We start from the raw sequence: 20,418 nt of genomic DNA on the forward strand, positions 1-20,418 counted from the left end.
TTACTGTGAAATGTTCTGCAACGTCCGCACCTTGGACTAGACAATCCAGAAGATTTGCATTATTTTCCCCATAAAGAGCCGAGGCGGCGCGAGTGCACCCATTCTTTGCTGTCTAATACGCCAAGAACCTCATCATGCCACCAAGTGGAAAAGCCGTCAAAAAAGCTGGCAAAGCCAGGCCCGCCGGAGACAAGAAGCGTGGAAGGAGGAGAAAGAGAAGGGAGACCTTCGGCGTCTACATCTACAAGGTGCTGAAACAGGTGCACCCCGACACCGGCGTCTCCAGCAAGGCCATGGGAATCATGAATTCCTTCGTCAACGACATTTTTGAACGGATCGCCGCAGAGGCCTCTCGACTCGCCAACTACAACAAGCGCTCCACCATCAGCAGCCGCGAGATCCAGACCGCCGTGCGACTCCTGCTGCCGGGCGAGCTGGCCAAGCACGCCGTCAGCGAGGGCACCAAGGCCGTCACCAAGTACACCAGCTCCAAGTAGATCTACCGCCAGTGCCAGAGATATATAACCCCGGCCTTTTTCAAGGCCACCCACATCCCCACAAAAGAGCTGTAGCAATCACACTTTGCAGTCAAACAAATCACCCAAGGCATGCACACGCCACTAACCTGCGACGGCAGGCGCATAGAACCCAACGACGCGCCCTAACAGGAGAGGGCTGCAACGCACAACAAAGCCATCAACAATACACAACGCAACACAATGCAATACAATACAAGAAATAAAGTGTCTTCTGACGTGATAAAAATCTACACAACGTTCTGTTTGTTATCATCAAACAGAACAGAGCCAACAGACGTTGCCTTCTGGAACAAATGTCGCCGCCTGTGACGTTGTTCACGGGACGTTCTTTAGAACAACGAAATAGTCGTTGCGTCGATTGGCGTTATTTTCCTGTCGAATGCCTTCAACGTATTATCAGACAGACAATGTCTGATATGTGTAGTCAAACTTATGAGCGCTAATGGAGCGTGTGTGTGTGTGTGTGTGTGTGTGTGTGTGTGGCGTAGACGTTTCCGTGTCTCGCTTGCCCTGTGCTTCTTGTCATCTTCGATATATATCGTTAGGGGGCGTTCTTTAGTTTGCTTTGCTTTCTTTCCTTCGTCTTGCTAATATTTCTTATCTCCGAAAATAGTGGTCTTGCCGATGGGAAAGCCTCGGCGTGGATTCGTCTTTTGTAACTCCTATGGGTTGGCGGATGGCGTCTTCCCATTGGCCAGTTGTGGTCGACCGGTCGTCGACTAGAGTTCTCGTAGGTCCGCAGGGCGGCTATTAAATCGGCTCCGACAGGAGGCGACCCATTCACTGCTTCGTTCTAATCCTAGTCGAGAAGAACATCGCATCTACTAGCATCATGTCTGGGCGCGGCAAGGGAGGCAAGGGTCTCGGAAAGGGAGGCGCCAAGCGTCACCGTAAGGTGCTTCGCGACAACATCCAGGGCATCACCAAGCCCGCCATCCGTCGTCTGGCTCGCCGAGGCGGCGTCAAACGCATCTCCGGCCTCATCTACGAGGAGACCCGAGGCGTTCTCAAGGTCTTCCTGGAGAATGTGATCCGCGACGCGGTCACATACACCGAGCACGCCAAGCGCAAGACGGTCACCGCCATGGACGTCGTCTACGCTCTCAAACGTCAAGGCCGCACCCTGTACGGCTTTGGTGGCTAAAGGACCCGGCTGACTTATCATCGCAAGCAACCCCGGCCCTTTTCAGGGCCATCCAAATGTCCAAGAAAGAGCTGTATTTTCTCACAACAAACACGGCCCTACACACGTACACACCTGACTCGAACGATGAACATGACATACAATGATCATTCCAACCCCAAGAACACAGAGACCACGATTGTAGTTCTTTATTTCTTTGTGCGTGAGTGGTCTTTTTTGGTTGACGTGTTTATTTTTGGGCAGGTGTTTGTCGTTTCTGCTGAAGCGTATATCAAACATATTTCCCTTGTAAATTGGTTGATGTCGTCGGCTTTGCTGTTTATCTTGGTGTGCGTTTTGGCGTGGAAGGAGACATCAAAGTGAGGTGTTGTTTGGTGCGGTGCGGCGGAGGGATCTTGATTTATTTGATAGTGTGTGTGTTGTATCGTAGTTTAATACTCCATATGTGTTGTGGATCGCTCATAGTGAAGTTTCTTTTCGACTAGCTGTAAGATTCTGCCGTCTTGTCAAGCTGGTCTGAAGTAACAATGGCACGGACTTATAGTCGGAAATATCGCAGCTCACTTACTGGAAATATGACGAATATCTCAAGATCTGGAGGCTAGTGATCAGCCGCTTCCATCAAATTGGCTAGATGTGAATCTTCTTTTGTACATCATTTCTCATGCCTGTTAAGGGAGAATTCCCACTATAGAGTTTGAAAAGAAATACAAGTTTCGCCGCGACTGACAATAGGACACAGACAAGCTGTGACGTTTCCGTCTAGGTCCGTACCATTGTTACTTCACGCCAGCTTGACAAGACGGTGGTTTCATTTGCACGTCTAGCGCAGACAAGGTAATCCAGCATGTCCGCTCCAGCATCGTCCCCCAAGAAGGCCAGGAAGCCAACGGCACCCAAGGGCCCTGCGGCTCACCCGCCCACCACTGTTATGGTTACGGCGGCTGTGGAAGCGCTCAAGGACCGTACCGGTTCTTCTCTGTTGGCCATCAAGAAGTACATTGCTGGTAACTACAAGTTCGACGTGGAGAAGAAAGCGCACTTCGTCAAGCGCGCCCTGAAATCCTTGGTGGAGAAGGGTACCCTCATCCAGGTCAAAGGAACTGGGGCGTCGGGATCCTTCAAGATCAACGTGGCAGCCAAGAAAGCCGCCGAGAAGGCCGCAAAGAAAGCCGTCAAGAAGCCGGTCAAGAAACCTGTGGCTAAGAAAGCCGCAAAACCCAAGACCACCAAGCCCAAAAAGCCAAAGGCTAAGAAGGCTACCACCCCCAAGAAGACCAAGAAACCGACTACCAAGAAGACCAAGAAATCTCCGGCCAAGAAACCCGCTGCCAAGAAATCCACAAAAAAGACTCCGGCAAAGAAGATTGCAAAGAAGGCGGCGCCTGCCAAGAAAGCGTCCAAGCCCAAGAAGAAGTGATGACCTGACCGTCGAAGTTTCTGCGAACCCCGGCCCTTTTCAGGGCCACCCACATCCTTACAAAAGAACTATGTCAATCATATAAGTGATACATAAAATAGAATGAAAGCACCCCCCCCCCCCACACACACACACCGTGACACAAACACGCGTAGAGCACATGTATAACAACACACACATGTTGGAAGGGAAGGATGGGTGAACGAACATACGTACAGAAGCACACACCCAGGTGAACGGACTGATGTTAATTTCTCGCCGGAAATCAATTAATCAATCGACAACTTTATTGAGTACAAAGATGATGTTTCGTTACCACTGTCCGTCTATCCGCACCAAAGTGTGTACAAACATACAAAAATACACTTGTAGCCCATAGTAATTCTGTTGTAGCGCTCAAGATATCCTTGCAACATTTCCTCTGTGACCCCCAAAAGTGCCGAGCTTGCCGCTGAATATCGGATCCTGGAGACATGAAAACTGACCAATCACGAGGCCAGATTTGGGTAAGACAACCAATCAGACGGCAGAGCACCGGCCAATTGAAAACCTCGGGGCATCTAATTAGCGGTTGTTATAAATTCACTCTCCACAGTCTGCCGACTAGTCTTATCGTCCTGCACTTCAGCGTAGACAAACTCCGTCCGACATGGCACGTACCAAGCAGACCGCCCGTAAGTCCACCGGTGGCAAGGCCCCCAGGAAGCAGTTGGCAACCAAGGCCGCTCGCAAGAGCGCACCGGCTACCGGTGGCGTCAAGAAGCCTCACCGCTACAGGCCCGGCACCGTCGCCCTGAGGGAGATCCGCCGCTACCAGAAGTCGACGGAGCTGCTCATCCGCAAGCTGCCCTTCCAGCGCCTGGTGCGGGAAATCGCCCAAGACTTCAAGACGGACCTGCGCTTCCAGAGCTCAGCGGTCATGGCTCTGCAGGAAGCAAGCGAGGCCTACCTGGTCGGTCTGTTCGAGGACACCAACCTGTGCGCTATCCATGCCAAGCGCGTTACCATCATGCCCAAGGACATCCAACTCGCCCGCCGCATCAGAGGGGAGCGCGCATAAGCTTGATCGGAGCAAGATCAACATTAACACCGGCCCTTTTCAGGGCCACTGACATATCCCAGAAAGATCTACATCGTTCACATTTCTTTAAACAGACCCCCCTTTTCCAAGACACGGTTTAACAATTAAACTGCAGAGTTACACGGTTACACAACCATCATCACTCGTTCTGCCCCCTTCCTTCCATCCAACCTCAGCGCTCATGGCTGCAAACACAAACATACATACATACATACATACATACATACATACATACCCCCCCCCCCCCCATGAAACTTGACACGTATAGTCGTGTGTATTGCGCGTGCCGCACACGTGCCGGACGGTCTATTTACCCGGTTACCCAAATGTTGTACAATATGTCAGCGAGCATGACACGGCCCACACGGACAGATGAAGAAGGAAGTGATATTGCGCTCATTTCTCGTATCATTTCTCCGATCTCTTCTTGCTCTCGCACTTGATGTGTAACGTTGTCTTAGCTATCAAGGTATGGGGTATGCAACGTGATTGTATTACTAATAATAATGTAAACGTTGTCTAGTCTTTGTCTAATCTAAGCAGATGCAGTGTGTGTAAGAGATACAAATGTATTAAAGTCTTTTTTTTTTCATTTCACCATGAATAGTTAGTCGTATGTATGAAGCAAGTGTGAAGATGATACAGTTCCTTTGAAAGGATGTGGGTGGCCCTGAAAAGGGCCTGGGTTTAGGTATACGTCTGGAATCTACTGAGCCTTGCCGGTCTTCTTGGGCAGAAGCACAGCGTGGATGTTTGGGAGAACACCGCCCTGGGCAATGGTGACGCCCGACATCAGCTTGTTCAACTCCTCGTCGTTGCGGACGGCCAGTTGAAGGTGACGGGGGATGATTCTAGTCTTCTTGTTGTCACGGGCAGCGTTACCAGCCAGCTCCAGAATCTCGGCCGTCAAGTACTCAAGCACCGCCGCCAGATACACCGGAGCGCCGGCACCCACGCGCTGGGCGTAGTTTCCCTTCCGCAAGAAGCGATGTACGCGGCCAACGGGGAACTGGAGACCCGCTCGGGAAGAACGACTCTTTGCCTTAGCGCGTGCCTTGCCTCCTTTACCACGTCCAGACATCTTGTAGTAGTCGATTGATTGGCGTTATACGGGTAGAAGAATGAATAGACGAAAGGTCCTGCCCAGCCAATTTATACTTCGCCGCTGGATCGACAACTTCCGACAGCGAGCCAATAGAGAGAGATTACTGTGAAATGTTCTGCAACGTCCGCACCTTGGACTAGACAATCCAGAAGATTTGCATTATTTTCCCCATAAAGAGCCGAGGCGGCGCGAGTGCACCCATTCTTTGCTGTCTAATACGCCAAGAACCTCATCATGCCACCAAGTGGAAAAGCCGTCAAAAAAGCTGGCAAAGCCAGGCCCGCCGGAGACAAGAAGCGTGGAAGGAGGAGAAAGAGAAGGGAGACCTTCGGCGTCTACATCTACAAGGTGCTGAAACAGGTGCACCCCGACACCGGCGTCTCCAGCAAGGCCATGGGAATCATGAATTCCTTCGTCAACGACATTTTTGAACGGATCGCCGCAGAGGCCTCTCGACTCGCCAACTACAACAAGCGCTCCACCATCAGCAGCCGCGAGATCCAGACCGCCGTGCGACTCCTGCTGCCGGGCGAGCTGGCCAAGCACGCCGTCAGCGAGGGCACCAAGGCCGTCACCAAGTACACCAGCTCCAAGTAGATCTACCGCCAGTGCCAGAGATATATAACCCCGGCCTTTTTCAAGGCCACCCACATCCCCACAAAAGAGCTGTAGCAATCACACTTTGCAGTCAAACAAATCACCCAAGGCATGCACACGCCACTAACCTGCGACGGCAGGCGCATAGAACCCAACGACGCGCCCTAACAGGAGAGGGCTGCAACGCACAACAAAGCCATCAACAATACACAACGCAACACAATGCAATACAATACAAGAAATAAAGTGTCTTCTGACGTGATAAAAATCTACACAACGTTCTGTTTGTTATCATCAAACAGAACAGAGCCAACAGACGTTGCCTTCTGGAACAAATGTCGCCGCCTGTGACGTTGTTCACGGGACGTTCTTTAGAACAACGAAATAGTCGTTGCGTCGATTGGCGTTATTTTCCTGTCGAATGCCTTCAACGTATTATCAGACAGACAATGTCTGATATGTGTAGTCAAACTTATGAGCGCTAATGGAGCGTGTGTGTGTGTGTGTGTGTGTGTGTGTGTGTGGCGTAGACGTTTCCGTGTCTCGCTTGCCCTGTGCTTCTTGTCATCTTCGATATATATCGTTAGGGGGCGTTCTTTAGTTTGCTTTGCTTTCTTTCCTTCGTCTTGCTAATATTTCTTATCTCCGAAAATAGTGGTCTTGCCGATGGGAAAGCCTCGGCGTGGATTCGTCTTTTGTAACTCCTATGGGTTGGCGGATGGCGTCTTCCCATTGGCCAGTTGTGGTCGACCGGTCGTCGACTAGAGTTCTCGTAGGTCCGCAGGGCGGCTATTAAATCGGCTCCGACAGGAGGCGACCCATTCACTGCTTCGTTCTAATCCTAGTCGAGAAGAACATCGCATCTACTAGCATCATGTCTGGGCGCGGCAAGGGAGGCAAGGGTCTCGGAAAGGGAGGCGCCAAGCGTCACCGTAAGGTGCTTCGCGACAACATCCAGGGCATCACCAAGCCCGCCATCCGTCGTCTGGCTCGCCGAGGCGGCGTCAAACGCATCTCCGGCCTCATCTACGAGGAGACCCGAGGCGTTCTCAAGGTCTTCCTGGAGAATGTGATCCGCGACGCGGTCACATACACCGAGCACGCCAAGCGCAAGACGGTCACCGCCATGGACGTCGTCTACGCTCTCAAACGTCAAGGCCGCACCCTGTACGGCTTTGGTGGCTAAAGGACCCGGCTGACTTATCATCGCAAGCAACCCCGGCCCTTTTCAGGGCCATCCAAATGTCCAAGAAAGAGCTGTATTTTCTCACAACAAACACGGCCCTACACACGTACACACCTGACTCGAACGATGAACATGACATACAATGATCATTCCAACCCCAAGAACACAGAGACCACGATTGTAGTTCTTTATTTCTTTGTGCGTGAGTGGTCTTTTTTGGTTGACGTGTTTATTTTTGGGCAGGTGTTTGTCGTTTCTGCTGAAGCGTATATCAAACATATTTCCCTTGTAAATTGGTTGATGTCGTCGGCTTTGCTGTTTATCTTGGTGTGCGTTTTGGCGTGGAAGGAGACATCAAAGTGAGGTGTTGTTTGGTGCGGTGCGGCGGAGGGATCTTGATTTATTTGATAGTGTGTGTGTTGTATCGTAGTTTAATACTCCATATGTGTTGTGGATCGCTCATAGTGAAGTTTCTTTTCGACTAGCTGTAAGATTCTGCCGTCTTGTCAAGCTGGTCTGAAGTAACAATGGCACGGACTTATAGTCGGAAATATCGCAGCTCACTTACTGGAAATATGACGAATATCTCAAGATCTGGAGGCTAGTGATCAGCCGCTTCCATCAAATTGGCTAGATGTGAATCTTCTTTTGTACATCATTTCTCATGCCTGTTAAGGGAGAATTCCCACTATAGAGTTTGAAAAGAAATACAAGTTTCGCCGCGACTGACAATAGGACACAGACAAGCTGTGACGTTTCCGTCTAGGTCCGTACCATTGTTACTTCACGCCAGCTTGACAAGACGGTGGTTTCATTTGCACGTCTAGCGCAGACAAGGTAATCCAGCATGTCCGCTCCAGCATCGTCCCCCAAGAAGGCCAGGAAGCCAACGGCACCCAAGGGCCCTGCGGCTCACCCGCCCACCACTGTTATGGTTACGGCGGCTGTGGAAGCGCTCAAGGACCGTACCGGTTCTTCTCTGTTGGCCATCAAGAAGTACATTGCTGGTAACTACAAGTTCGACGTGGAGAAGAAAGCGCACTTCGTCAAGCGCGCCCTGAAATCCTTGGTGGAGAAGGGTACCCTCATCCAGGTCAAAGGAACTGGGGCGTCGGGATCCTTCAAGATCAACGTGGCAGCCAAGAAAGCCGCCGAGAAGGCCGCAAAGAAAGCCGTCAAGAAGCCGGTCAAGAAACCTGTGGCTAAGAAAGCCGCAAAACCCAAGACCACCAAGCCCAAAAAGCCAAAGGCTAAGAAGGCTACCACCCCCAAGAAGACCAAGAAACCGACTACCAAGAAGACCAAGAAATCTCCGGCCAAGAAACCCGCTGCCAAGAAATCCACAAAAAAGACTCCGGCAAAGAAGATTGCAAAGAAGGCGGCGCCTGCCAAGAAAGCGTCCAAGCCCAAGAAGAAGTGATGACCTGACCGTCGAAGTTTCTGCGAACCCCGGCCCTTTTCAGGGCCACCCACATCCTTACAAAAGAACTATGTCAATCATATAAGTGATACATAAAATAGAATGAAAGCACCCCCCCCCCCACACACACACACCGTGACACAAACACGCGTAGAGCACATGTATAACAACACACACATGTTGGAAGGGAAGGATGGGTGAACGAACATACGTACAGAAGCACACACCCAGGTGAACGGACTGATGTTAATTTCTCGCCGGAAATCAATTAATCAATCGACAACTTTATTGAGTACAAAGATGATGTTTCGTTACCACTGTCCGTCTATCCGCACCAAAGTGTGTACAAACATACAAAAATACACTTGTAGCCCATAGTAATTCTGTTGTAGCGCTCAAGATATCCTTGCAACATTTCCTCTGTGACCCCCAAAAGTGCCGAGCTTGCCGCTGAATATCGGATCCTGGAGACATGAAAACTGACCAATCACGAGGCCAGATTTGGGTAAGACAACCAATCAGACGGCAGAGCACCGGCCAATTGAAAACCTCGGGGCATCTAATTAGCGGTTGTTATAAATTCACTCTCCACAGTCTGCCGACTAGTCTTATCGTCCTGCACTTCAGCGTAGACAAACTCCGTCCGACATGGCACGTACCAAGCAGACCGCCCGTAAGTCCACCGGTGGCAAGGCCCCCAGGAAGCAGTTGGCAACCAAGGCCGCTCGCAAGAGCGCACCGGCTACCGGTGGCGTCAAGAAGCCTCACCGCTACAGGCCCGGCACCGTCGCCCTGAGGGAGATCCGCCGCTACCAGAAGTCGACGGAGCTGCTCATCCGCAAGCTGCCCTTCCAGCGCCTGGTGCGGGAAATCGCCCAAGACTTCAAGACGGACCTGCGCTTCCAGAGCTCAGCGGTCATGGCTCTGCAGGAAGCAAGCGAGGCCTACCTGGTCGGTCTGTTCGAGGACACCAACCTGTGCGCTATCCATGCCAAGCGCGTTACCATCATGCCCAAGGACATCCAACTCGCCCGCCGCATCAGAGGGGAGCGCGCATAAGCTTGATCGGAGCAAGATCAACATTAACACCGGCCCTTTTCAGGGCCACTGACATATCCCAGAAAGATCTACATCGTTCACATTTCTTTAAACAGACCCCCCTTTTCCAAGACACGGTTTAACAATTAAACTGCAGAGTTACACGGTTACACAACCATCATCACTCGTTCTGCCCCCTTCCTTCCATCCAACCTCAGCGCTCATGGCTGCAAACACAAACATACATACATACATACATACATACATACATACATACCCCCCCCCCCCCCATGAAACTTGACACGTATAGTCGTGTGTATTGCGCGTGCCGCACACGTGCCGGACGGTCTATTTACCCGGTTACCCAAATGTTGTACAATATGTCAGCGAGCATGACACGGCCCACACGGACAGATGAAGAAGGAAGTGATATTGCGCTCATTTCTCGTATCATTTCTCCGATCTCTTCTTGCTCTCGCACTTGATGTGTAACGTTGTCTTAGCTATCAAGGTATGGGGTATGCAACGTGATTGTATTACTAATAATAATGTAAACGTTGTCTAGTCTTTGTCTAATCTAAGCAGATGCAGTGTGTGTAAGAGATACAAATGTATTAAAGTCTTTTTTTTTTCATTTCACCATGAATAGTTAGTCGTATGTATGAAGCAAGTGTGAAGATGATACAGTTCCTTTGAAAGGATGTGGGTGGCCCTGAAAAGGGCCTGGGTTTAGGTATACGTCTGGAATCTACTGAGCCTTGCCGGTCTTCTTGGGCAGAAGCACAGCGTGGATGTTTGGGAGAACACCGCCCTGGGCAATGGTGACGCCCGACATCAGCTTGTTCAACTCCTCGTCGTTGCGGACGGCCAGTTGAAGGTGACGGGGGATGATTCTAGTCTTCTTGTTGTCACGGGCAGCGTTACCAGCCAGCTCCAGAATCTCGGCCGTCAAGTACTCAAGCACCGCCGCCAGATACACCGGAGCGCCGGCACCCACGCGCTGGGCGTAGTTTCCCTTCCGCAAGAAGCGATGTACGCGGCCAACGGGGAACTGGAGACCCGCTCGGGAAGAACGACTCTTTGCCTTAGCGCGTGCCTTGCCTCCTTTACCACGTCCAGACATCTTGTAGTAGTCGATTGATTGGCGTTATACGGGTAGAAGAATGAATAGACGAAAGGTCCTGCCCAGCCAATTTATACTTCGCCGCTGGATCGACAACTTCCGACAGCGAGCCAATAGAGAGAGATTACTGTGAAATGTTCTGCAACGTCCGCACCTTGGACTAGACAATCCAGAAGATTTGCATTATTTTCCCCATAAAGAGCCGAGGCGGCGCGAGTGCACCCATTCTTTGCTGTCTAATACGCCAAGAACCTCATCATGCCACCAAGTGGAAAAGCCGTCAAAAAAGCTGGCAAAGCCAGGCCCGCCGGAGACAAGAAGCGTGGAAGGAGGAGAAAGAGAAGGGAGACCTTCGGCGTCTACATCTACAAGGTGCTGAAACAGGTGCACCCCGACACCGGCGTCTCCAGCAAGGCCATGGGAATCATGAATTCCTTCGTCAACGACATTTTTGAACGGATCGCCGCAGAGGCCTCTCGACTCGCCAACTACAACAAGCGCTCCACCATCAGCAGCCGCGAGATCCAGACCGCCGTGCGACTCCTGCTGCCGGGCGAGCTGGCCAAGCACGCCGTCAGCGAGGGCACCAAGGCCGTCACCAAGTACACCAGCTCCAAGTAGATCTACCGCCAGTGCCAGAGATATATAACCCCGGCCTTTTTCAAGGCCACCCACATCCCCACAAAAGAGCTGTAGCAATCACACTTTGCAGTCAAACAAATCACCCAAGGCATGCACACGCCACTAACCTGCGACGGCAGGCGCATAGAACCCAACGACGCGCCCTAACAGGAGAGGGCTGCAACGCACAACAAAGCCATCAACAATACACAACGCAACACAATGCAATACAATACAAGAAATAAAGTGTCTTCTGACGTGATAAAAATCTACACAACGTTCTGTTTGTTATCATCAAACAGAACAGAGCCAACAGACGTTGCCTTCTGGAACAAATGTCGCCGCCTGTGACGTTGTTCACGGGACGTTCTTTAGAACAACGAAATAGTCGTTGCGTCGATTGGCGTTATTTTCCTGTCGAATGCCTTCAACGTATTATCAGACAGACAATGTCTGATATGTGTAGTCAAACTTATGAGCGCTAATGGAGCGTGTGTGTGTGTGTGTGTGTGTGTGTGTGTGTGGCGTAGACGTTTCCGTGTCTCGCTTGCCCTGTGCTTCTTGTCATCTTCGATATATATCGTTAGGGGGCGTTCTTTAGTTTGCTTTGCTTTCTTTCCTTCGTCTTGCTAATATTTCTTATCTCCGAAAATAGTGGTCTTGCCGATGGGAAAGCCTCGGCGTGGATTCGTCTTTTGTAACTCCTATGGGTTGGCGGATGGCGTCTTCCCATTGGCCAGTTGTGGTCGACCGGTCGTCGACTAGAGTTCTCGTAGGTCCGCAGGGCGGCTATTAAATCGGCTCCGACAGGAGGCGACCCATTCACTGCTTCGTTCTAATCCTAGTCGAGAAGAACATCGCATCTACTAGCATCATGTCTGGGCGCGGCAAGGGAGGCAAGGGTCTCGGAAAGGGAGGCGCCAAGCGTCACCGTAAGGTGCTTCGCGACAACATCCAGGGCATCACCAAGCCCGCCATCCGTCGTCTGGCTCGCCGAGGCGGCGTCAAACGCATCTCCGGCCTCATCTACGAGGAGACCCGAGGCGTTCTCAAGGTCTTCCTGGAGAATGTGATCCGCGACGCGGTCACATACACCGAGCACGCCAAGCGCAAGACGGTCACCGCCATGGACGTCGTCTACGCTCTCAAACGTCAAGGCCGCACCCTGTACGGCTTTGGTGGCTAAAGGACCCGGCTGACTTATCATCGCAAGCAACCCCGGCCCTTTTCAGGGCCATCCAAATGTCCAAGAAAGAGCTGTATTTTCTCACAACAAACACGGCCCTACACACGTACACACCTGACTCGAACGATGAACATGACATACAATGATCATTCCAACCCCAAGAACACAGAGACCACGATTGTAGTTCTTTATTTCTTTGTGCGTGAGTGGTCTTTTTTGGTTGACGTGTTTATTTTTGGGCAGGTGTTTGTCGTTTCTGCTGAAGCGTATATCAAACATATTTCCCTTGTAAATTGGTTGATGTCGTCGGCTTTGCTGTTTATCTTGGTGTGCGTTTTGGCGTGGAAGGAGACATCAAAGTGAGGTGTTGTTTGGTGCGGTGCGGCGGAGGGATCTTGATTTATTTGATAGTGTGTGTGTTGTATCGTAGTTTAATACTCCATATGTGTTGTGGATCGCTCATAGTGAAGTTTCTTTTCGACTAGCTGTAAGATTCTGCCGTCTTGTCAAGCTGGTCTGAAGTAACAATGGCACGGACTTATAGTCGGAAATATCGCAGCTCACTTACTGGAAATATGACGAATATCTCAAGATCTGGAGGCTAGTGATCAGCCGCTTCCATCAAATTGGCTAGATGTGAATCTTCTTTTGTACATCATTTCTCATGCCTGTTAAGGGAGAATTCCCACTATAGAGTTTGAAAAGAAATACAAGTTTCGCCGCGACTGACAATAGGACACAGACAAGCTGTGACGTTTCCGTCTAGGTCCGTACCATTGTTACTTCACGCCAGCTTGACAAGACGGTGGTTTCATTTGCACGTCTAGCGCAGACAAGGTAATCCAGCATGTCCGCTCCAGCATCGTCCCCCAAGAAGGCCAGGAAGCCAACGGCACCCAAGGGCCCTGCGGCTCACCCGCCCACCACTGTTATGGTTACGGCGGCTGTGGAAGCGCTCAAGGACCGTACCGGTTCTTCTCTGTTGGCCATCAAGAAGTACATTGCTGGTAACTACAAGTTCGACGTGGAGAAGAAAGCGCACTTCGTCAAGCGCGCCCTGAAATCCTTGGTGGAGAAGGGTACCCTCATCCAGGTCAAAGGAACTGGGGCGTCGGGATCCTTCAAGATCAACGTGGCAGCCAAGAAAGCCGCCGAGAAGGCCGCAAAGAAAGCCGTCAAGAAGCCGGTCAAGAAACCTGTGGCTAAGAAAGCCGCAAAACCCAAGACCACCAAGCCCAAAAAGCCAAAGGCTAAGAAGGCTACCACCCCCAAGAAGACCAAGAAACCGACTACCAAGAAGACCAAGAAATCTCCGGCCAAGAAACCCGCTGCCAAGAAATCCACAAAAAAGACTCCGGCAAAGAAGATTGCAAAGAAGGCGGCGCCTGCCAAGAAAGCGTCCAAGCCCAAGAAGAAGTGATGACCTGACCGTCGAAGTTTCTGCGAACCCCGGCCCTTTTCAGGGCCACCCACATCCTTACAAAAGAACTATGTCAATCATATAAGTGATACATAAAATAGAATGAAAGCACCCCCCCCCCCCACACACACACACCGTGACACAAACACGCGTAGAGCACATGTATAACAACACACACATGTTGGAAGGGAAGGATGGGTGAACGAACATACGTACAGAAGCACACACCCAGGTGAACGGACTGATGTTAATTTCTCGCCGGAAATCAATTAATCAATCGACAACTTTATTGAGTACAAAGATGATGTTTCGTTACCACTGTCCGTCTATCCGCACCAAAGTGTGTACAAACATACAAAAATACACTTGTAGCCCATAGTAATTCTGTTGTAGCGCTCAAGATATCCTTGCAACATTTCCTCTGTGACCCCCAAAAGTGCCGAGCTTGCCGCTGAATATCGGATCCTGGAGACATGAAAACTGACCAATCACGAGGCCAGATTTGGGTAAGACAACCAATCAGACGGCAGAGCACCGGCCAATTGAAAACCTCGGGGCATCTAATTAGCGGTTGTTATAAATTCACTCTCCACAGTCTGCCGACTAGTCTTATCGTCCTGCACTTCAGCGTAGACAAACTCCGTCCGACATGGCACGTACCAAGCAGACCGCCCGTAAGTCCACCGGTGGCAAGGCCCCCAGGAAGCAGTTGGCAACCAAGGCCGCTCGCAAGAGCGCACCGGCTACCGGTGGCGTCAAGAAGCCTCACCGCTACAGGCCCGGCACCGTCGCCCTGAGGGAGATCCGCCGCTACCAGAAGTCGACGGAGCTGCTCATCCGCAAGCTGCCCTTCCAGCGCCTGGTGCGGGAAATCGCCCAAGACTTCAAGACGGACCTGCGCTTCCAGAGCTCAGCGGTCATGGCTCTGCAGGAAGCAAGCGAGGCCTACCTGGTCGGTCTGTTCGAGGACACCAACCTGTGCGCTATCCATGCCAAGCGCGTTACCATCATGCCCAAGGACATCCAACTCGCCCGCCGCATCAGAGGGGAGCGCGCATAAGCTTGATCGGAGCAAGATCAACATTAACACCGGCCCTTTTCAGGGCCACTGACATATCCCAGAAAGATCTACATCGTTCACATTTCTTTAAACAGACCCCCCTTTTCCAAGACACGGTTTAACAATTAAACTGCAGAGTTACACGGTTACACAACCATCATCACTCGTTCTGCCCCCTTCCTTCCATCCAACCTCAGCGCTCATGGCTGCAAACACAAACATACATACATACATACATACATACATACATACCCCCCCCCCCCCCCATGAAACTTGACACGTATAGTCGTGTGTATTGCGCGTGCCGCACACGTGCCGGACGGTCTATTTACCCGGTTACCCAAATGTTGTACAATATGTCAGCGAGCATGACACGGCCCACACGGACAGATGAAGAAGGAAGTGATATTGCGCTCATTTCTCGTATCATTTCTCCGATCTCTTCTTGCTCTCGCACTTGATGTGTAACGTTGTCTTAGCTATCAAGGTATGGGGTATGCAACGTGATTGTATTACTAATAATAATGTAAACGTTGTCTAGTCTTTGTCTAATCTAAGCAGATGCAGTGTGTGTAAGAGATACAAATGTATTAAAGTCTTTTTTTTTTCATTTCACCATGAATAGTTAGTCGTATGTATGAAGCAAGTGTGAAGATGATACAGTTCCTTTGAAAGGATGTGGGTGGCCCTGAAAAGGGCCTGGGTTTAGGTATACGTCTGGAATCTACTGAGAACCCAACGACGCGCCCTAACAGGAGAGGGCTGCAACGCACAACAAAGCCATCAACAATACACAACGCAACACAATGCAATACAATACAAGAAATAAAGTGTCTTCTGACGTGATAAAAATCTACACAACGTTCTGTTTGTTATCATCAAACAGAACAGAGCCAACAGACGTTGCCTTCTGGAACAAATGTCGCCGCCTGTGACGTTGTTCACGGGACGTTCTTTAGAACAACGAAATAGTCGTTGCGTCGATTGGCGTTATTTTCCTGTCGAATGCCTTCAACGTATTATCAGACAGACAATGTCTGATATGTGTAGTCAAACTTATGAGCGCTAATGGAGCGTGTGTGTGTGTGTGTGTGTGTGTGTGTGTGTGGCGTAGACGTTTCCGTGTCTCGCTTGCCCTGTGCTTCTTGTCATCTTCGATATATATCGTTAGGGGGCGTTCTTTAGTTTGCTTTGCTTTCTTTCCTTCGTCTTGCTAATATTTCTTATCTCCGAAAATAGTGGTCTTGCCGATGGGAAAGCCTCGGCGTGGATTCGTCTTTTGTAACTCCTATGGGTTGGCGGATGGCGTCTTCCCATTGGCCAGTTGTGGTCGACCGGTCGTCGACTAGAGTTCTCGTAGGTCCGCAGGGCGGCTATTAAATCGGCTCCGACAGGAGGCGACCCATTCACTGCTTCGTTCTAATCCTAGTCGAGAAGAACATCGCATCTACTAGCATCATGTCTGGGCGCGGCAAGGGAGGCAAGGGTCTCGGAAAGGGAGGCGCCAAGCGTCACCGTAAGGTGCTTCGCGACAACATCCAGGGCATCACCAAGCCCGCCATCCGTCGTCTGGCTCGCCGAGGCGGCGTCAAACGCATCTCCGGCCTCATCTACGAGGAGACCCGAGGCGTTCTCAAGGTCTTCCTGGAGAATGTGATCCGCGACGCGGTCACATACACCGAGCACGCCAAGCGCAAGACGGTCACCGCCATGGACGTCGTCTACGCTCTCAAACGTCAAGGCCGCACCCTGTACGGCTTTGGTGGCTAAAGGACCCGGCTGACTTATCATCGCAAGCAACCCCGGCCCTTTTCAGGGCCATCCAAATGTCCAAGAAAGAGCTGTATTTTCTCACAACAAACACGGCCCTACACACGTACACACCTGACTCGAACGATGAACATGACATACAATGATCATTCCAACCCCAAGAACACAGAGACCACGATTGTAGTTCTTTATTTCTTTGTGCGTGAGTGGTCTTTTTTGGTTGACGTGTTTATTTTTGGGCAGGTGTTTGTCGTTTCTGCTGAAGCGTATATCAAACATATTTCCCTTGTAAATTGGTTGATGTCGTCGGCTTTGCTGTTTATCTTGGTGTGCGTTTTGGCGTGGAAGGAGACATCAAAGTGAGGTGTTGTTTGGTGCGGTGCGGCGGAGGGATCTTGATTTATTTGATAGTGTGTGTGTTGTATCGTAGTTTAATACTCCATATGTGTTGTGGATCGCTCATAGTGAAGTTTCTTTTCGACTAGCTGTAAGATTCTGCCGTCTTGTCAAGCTGGTCTGAAGTAACAATGGCACGGACTTATAGTCGGAAATATCGCAGCTCACTTACTGGAAATATGACGAATATCTCAAGATCTGGAGGCTAGTGATCAGCCGCTTCCATCAAATTGGCTAGATGTGAATCTTCTTTTGTACATCATTTCTCATGCCTGTTAAGGGAGAATTCCCACTATAGAGTTTGAAAAGAAATACAAGTTTCGCCGCGACTGACAATAGGACACAGACAAGCTGTGACGTTTCCGTCTAGGTCCGTACCATTGTTACTTCACGCCAGCTTGACAAGACGGTGGTTTCATTTGCACGTCTAGCGCAGACAAGGTAATCCAGCATGTCCGCTCCAGCATCGTCCCCCAAGAAGGCCAGGAAGCCAACGGCACCCAAGGGCCCTGCGGCTCACCCGCCCACCACTGTTATGGTTACGGCGGCTGTGGAAGCGCTCAAGGACCGTACCGGTTCTTCTCTGTTGGCCATCAAGAAGTACATTGCTGGTAACTACAAGTTCGACGTGGAGAAGAAAGCGCACTTCGTCAAGCGCGCCCTGAAATCCTTGGTGGAGAAGGGTACCCTCATCCAGGTCAAAGGAACTGGGGCGTCGGGATCCTTCAAGATCAACGTGGCAGCCAAGAAAGCCGCCGAGAAGGCCGCAAAGAAAGCCGTCAAGAAGCCGGTCAAGAAACCTGTGGCTAAGAAAGCCGCAAAACCCAAGACCACCAAGCCCAAAAAGCCAAAGGCTAAGAAGGCTACCACCCCCAAGAAGACCAAGAAACCGACTACCAAGAAGACCAAGAAATCTCCGGCCAAGAAACCCGCTGCCAAGAAATCCACAAAAAAGACTCCGGCAAAGAAGATTGCAAAGAAGGCGGCGCCTGCCAAGAAAGCGTCCAAGCCCAAGAAGAAGTGATGACCTGACCGTCGAAGTTTCTGCGAACCCCGGCCCTTTTCAGGGCCACCCACATCCTTACAAAAGAACTATGTCAATCATATAAGTGATACATAAAATAGAATGAAAGCACCCCCCCCCCCCACACACACACACACCGTGACACAAACACGCGTAGAGCACATGTATAACAACACACACATGTTGGAAGGGAAGGATGGGTGAACGAACATACGTACAGAAGCACACACCCAGGTGAACGGACTGATGTTAATTTCTCGCCGGAAATCAATTAATCAATCGACAACTTTATTGAGTACAAAGATGATGTTTCGTTACCACTGTCCGTCTATCCGCACCAAAGTGTGTACAAACATACAAAAATACACTTGTAGCCCATAGTAATTCTGTTGTAGCGCTCAAGATATCCTTGCAACATTTCCTCTGTGACCCCCAAAAGTGCCGAGCTTGCCGCTGAATATCGGATCCTGGAGACATGAAAACTGACCAATCACGAGGCCAGATTTGGGTAAGACAACCAATCAGACGGCAGAGCACCGGCCAATTGAAAACCTCGGGGCATCTAATTAGCGGTTGTTATAAATTCACTCTCCACAGTCTGCCGACTAGTCTTATCGTCCTGCACTTCAGCGTAGACAAACTCCGTCCGACATGGCACGTACCAAGCAGACCGCCCGTAAGTCCACCGGTGGCAAGGCCCCCAGGAAGCAGTTGGCAACCAAGGCCGCTCGCAAGAGCGCACCGGCTACCGGTGGCGTCAAGAAGCCTCACCGCTACAGGCCCGGCACCGTCGCCCTGAGGGAGATCCGCCGCTACCAGAAGTCGACGGAGCTGCTCATCCGCAAGCTGCCCTTCCAGCGCCTGGTGCGGGAAATCGCCCAAGACTTCAAGACGGACCTGCGCTTCCAGAGCTCAGCGGTCATGGCTCTGCAGGAAGCAAGCGAGGCCTACCTGGTCGGTCTGTTCGAGGACACCAACCTGTGCGCTATCCATGCCAAGCGCGTTACCATCATGCCCAAGGACATCCAACTCGCCCGCCGCATCAGAGGGGAGCGCGCATAAGCTTGATCGGAGCAAGATCAACATTAACACCGGCCCTTTTCAGGGCCACTGACATATCCCAGAAAGATCTACATCGTTCACATTTCTTTAAACAGACCCCCCTTTTCCAAGACACGGTTTAACAATTAAACTGCAGAGTTACACGGTTACACAACCATCATCACTCGTTCTGCCCCCTTCCTTCCATCCAACCTCAGCGCTCATGGCTGCAAACACAAACATACATACATACATACATACATACATACATACATACCCCCCCCCCCCCCATGAAACTTGACACGTATAGTCGTGTGTATTGCGCGTGCCGCACACGTGCCGGACGGTCTATTTACCCGGTTACCCAAATGTTGTACAATATGTCAGCGAGCATGACACGGCCCACACGGACAGATGAAGAAGGAAGTGATATTGCGCTCATTTCTCGTATCATTTCTCCGATCTCTTCTTGCTCTCGCACTTGATGTGTAACGTTGTCTTAGCTATCAAGGTATGGGGTATGCAACGTGATTGTATTACTAATAATAATGTAAACGTTGTCTAGTCTTTGTCTAATCTAAGCAGATGCAGTGTGTGTAAGAGATACAAATGTATTAAAGTCTTTTTTTTTTCATTTCACCATGAATAGTTAGTCGTATGTATGAAGCAAGTGTGAAGATGATACAGTTCCTTTGAAAGGATGTGGGTGGCCCTGAAAAGGGCCTGGGTTTAGGTATACGTCTGGAATCTACTGAGCCTTGCCGGTCTTCTTGGGCAGAAGCACAGCGTGGATGTTTGGGAGAACACCGCCCTGGGCAATGGTGACGCCCGACATCAGCTTGTTCAACTCCTCGTCGTTGCGGACGGCCAGTTGAAGGTGACGGGGGATGATTCTAGTCTTCTTGTTGTCACGGGCAGCGTTACCAGCCAGCTCCAGAATCTCGGCCGTCAAGTACTCAAGCACCGCCGCCAGATACACCGGAGCGCCGGCACCCACGCGCTGGGCGTAGTTTCCCTTCCGCAAGAAGCGATGTACGCGGCCAACGGGGAACTGGAGACCCGCTCGGGAAGAACGACTCTTTGCCTTAGCGCGTGCCTTGCCTCCTTTACCACGTCCAGACATCTTGTAGTAGTCGATTGATTGGCGTTATACGGGTAGAAGAATGAATAGACGAAAGGTCCTGCCCAGCCAATTTATACTTCGCCGCTGGATCGACAACTTCCGACAGCGAGCCAATAGAGAGAGA

At 50.8% G+C, this 20,418-nt stretch overlaps 10 protein-coding genes across 10 annotated transcripts; 7 read left to right on the forward strand and 3 right to left on the reverse strand.

The window, feature by feature from the left end:
• Positions 1-59: 59 nt before the first annotated feature.
• LOC136426172 (histone H2B-like) lies at positions 60-1,976 on the forward strand. Its single transcript, XM_066415061.1, has one exon. It carries the CDS (start codon positions 135-137, stop codon positions 495-497), a length of 363 nt encoding a protein of 120 aa, XP_066271158.1. The 5' UTR covers positions 60-134; the 3' UTR covers positions 498-1,976.
• A 554-nt stretch (positions 1,977-2,530) lies between these two features.
• Positions 2,531-3,103, forward strand: LOC136426166 (histone H1-like). Its single transcript, XM_066415056.1, has 2 exons — positions 2,531-2,686; positions 2,960-3,103. Exons 1-2 carry the CDS (start codon positions 2,531-2,533, stop codon positions 3,101-3,103), a joined length of 300 nt encoding a protein of 99 aa, XP_066271153.1.
• A 1,349-nt stretch (positions 3,104-4,452) lies between these two features.
• Positions 4,453-5,365, reverse strand: LOC136426169 (histone H2A-like). Its single transcript, XM_066415058.1, has one exon. The coding sequence runs from the start codon at positions 5,263-5,265 to the stop codon at positions 4,891-4,893; it is 375 nt and encodes a 124-aa protein (XP_066271155.1). The 5' UTR covers positions 5,266-5,365; the 3' UTR covers positions 4,453-4,890.
• A 37-nt stretch (positions 5,366-5,402) lies between these two features.
• LOC136426170 (histone H2B-like) lies at positions 5,403-7,365 on the forward strand. The gene has a single exon (XM_066415059.1). It carries the CDS (start codon positions 5,524-5,526, stop codon positions 5,884-5,886), a length of 363 nt encoding a protein of 120 aa, XP_066271156.1. The 5' UTR covers positions 5,403-5,523; the 3' UTR covers positions 5,887-7,365.
• A 554-nt stretch (positions 7,366-7,919) lies between these two features.
• Positions 7,920-8,492, forward strand: LOC136426174 (histone H1-like). Its single transcript, XM_066415063.1, has 2 exons — positions 7,920-8,075; positions 8,349-8,492. Exons 1-2 carry the CDS (start codon positions 7,920-7,922, stop codon positions 8,490-8,492), a joined length of 300 nt encoding a protein of 99 aa, XP_066271160.1.
• A 1,348-nt stretch (positions 8,493-9,840) lies between these two features.
• Positions 9,841-10,753, reverse strand: LOC136426167 (histone H2A-like). Its single transcript, XM_066415057.1, has one exon. The coding sequence runs from the start codon at positions 10,651-10,653 to the stop codon at positions 10,279-10,281; it is 375 nt and encodes a 124-aa protein (XP_066271154.1). The 5' UTR covers positions 10,654-10,753; the 3' UTR covers positions 9,841-10,278.
• Positions 10,754-10,790: 37 nt separating this feature from the next.
• LOC136426171 (histone H2B-like) lies at positions 10,791-12,753 on the forward strand. The gene has a single exon (XM_066415060.1). The coding sequence runs from the start codon at positions 10,912-10,914 to the stop codon at positions 11,272-11,274; it is 363 nt and encodes a 120-aa protein (XP_066271157.1). The 5' UTR covers positions 10,791-10,911; the 3' UTR covers positions 11,275-12,753.
• A 554-nt stretch (positions 12,754-13,307) lies between these two features.
• On the forward strand, positions 13,308-13,880 carry LOC136426175 (histone H1-like). Its single transcript, XM_066415064.1, has 2 exons — positions 13,308-13,463; positions 13,737-13,880. Exons 1-2 carry the CDS (start codon positions 13,308-13,310, stop codon positions 13,878-13,880), a joined length of 300 nt encoding a protein of 99 aa, XP_066271161.1.
• A 3,677-nt stretch (positions 13,881-17,557) lies between these two features.
• On the forward strand, positions 17,558-18,130 carry LOC136426177 (histone H1-like). The gene is made up of 2 exons (XM_066415065.1): positions 17,558-17,713; positions 17,987-18,130. The coding sequence occupies exons 1-2, from the start codon at positions 17,558-17,560 to the stop codon at positions 18,128-18,130; spliced, it is 300 nt and encodes a 99-aa protein (XP_066271162.1).
• Positions 18,131-19,481: 1,351 nt separating this feature from the next.
• Positions 19,482-20,399, reverse strand: LOC136426173 (histone H2A-like). The gene has a single exon (XM_066415062.1). It carries the CDS (start codon positions 20,292-20,294, stop codon positions 19,920-19,922), a length of 375 nt encoding a protein of 124 aa, XP_066271159.1. The 5' UTR covers positions 20,295-20,399; the 3' UTR covers positions 19,482-19,919.
• Between the last annotated feature and the right edge of the window lie 19 nt (positions 20,400-20,418).

Source organism: Branchiostoma lanceolatum, unplaced genomic scaffold (genome assembly GCF_035083965.1).
Source record: "Branchiostoma lanceolatum isolate klBraLanc5 unplaced genomic scaffold, klBraLanc5.hap2 Scaffold_84, whole genome shotgun sequence".
NCBI lineage: Eukaryota > Metazoa > Chordata > Leptocardii > Amphioxiformes > Branchiostomatidae > Branchiostoma > Branchiostoma lanceolatum.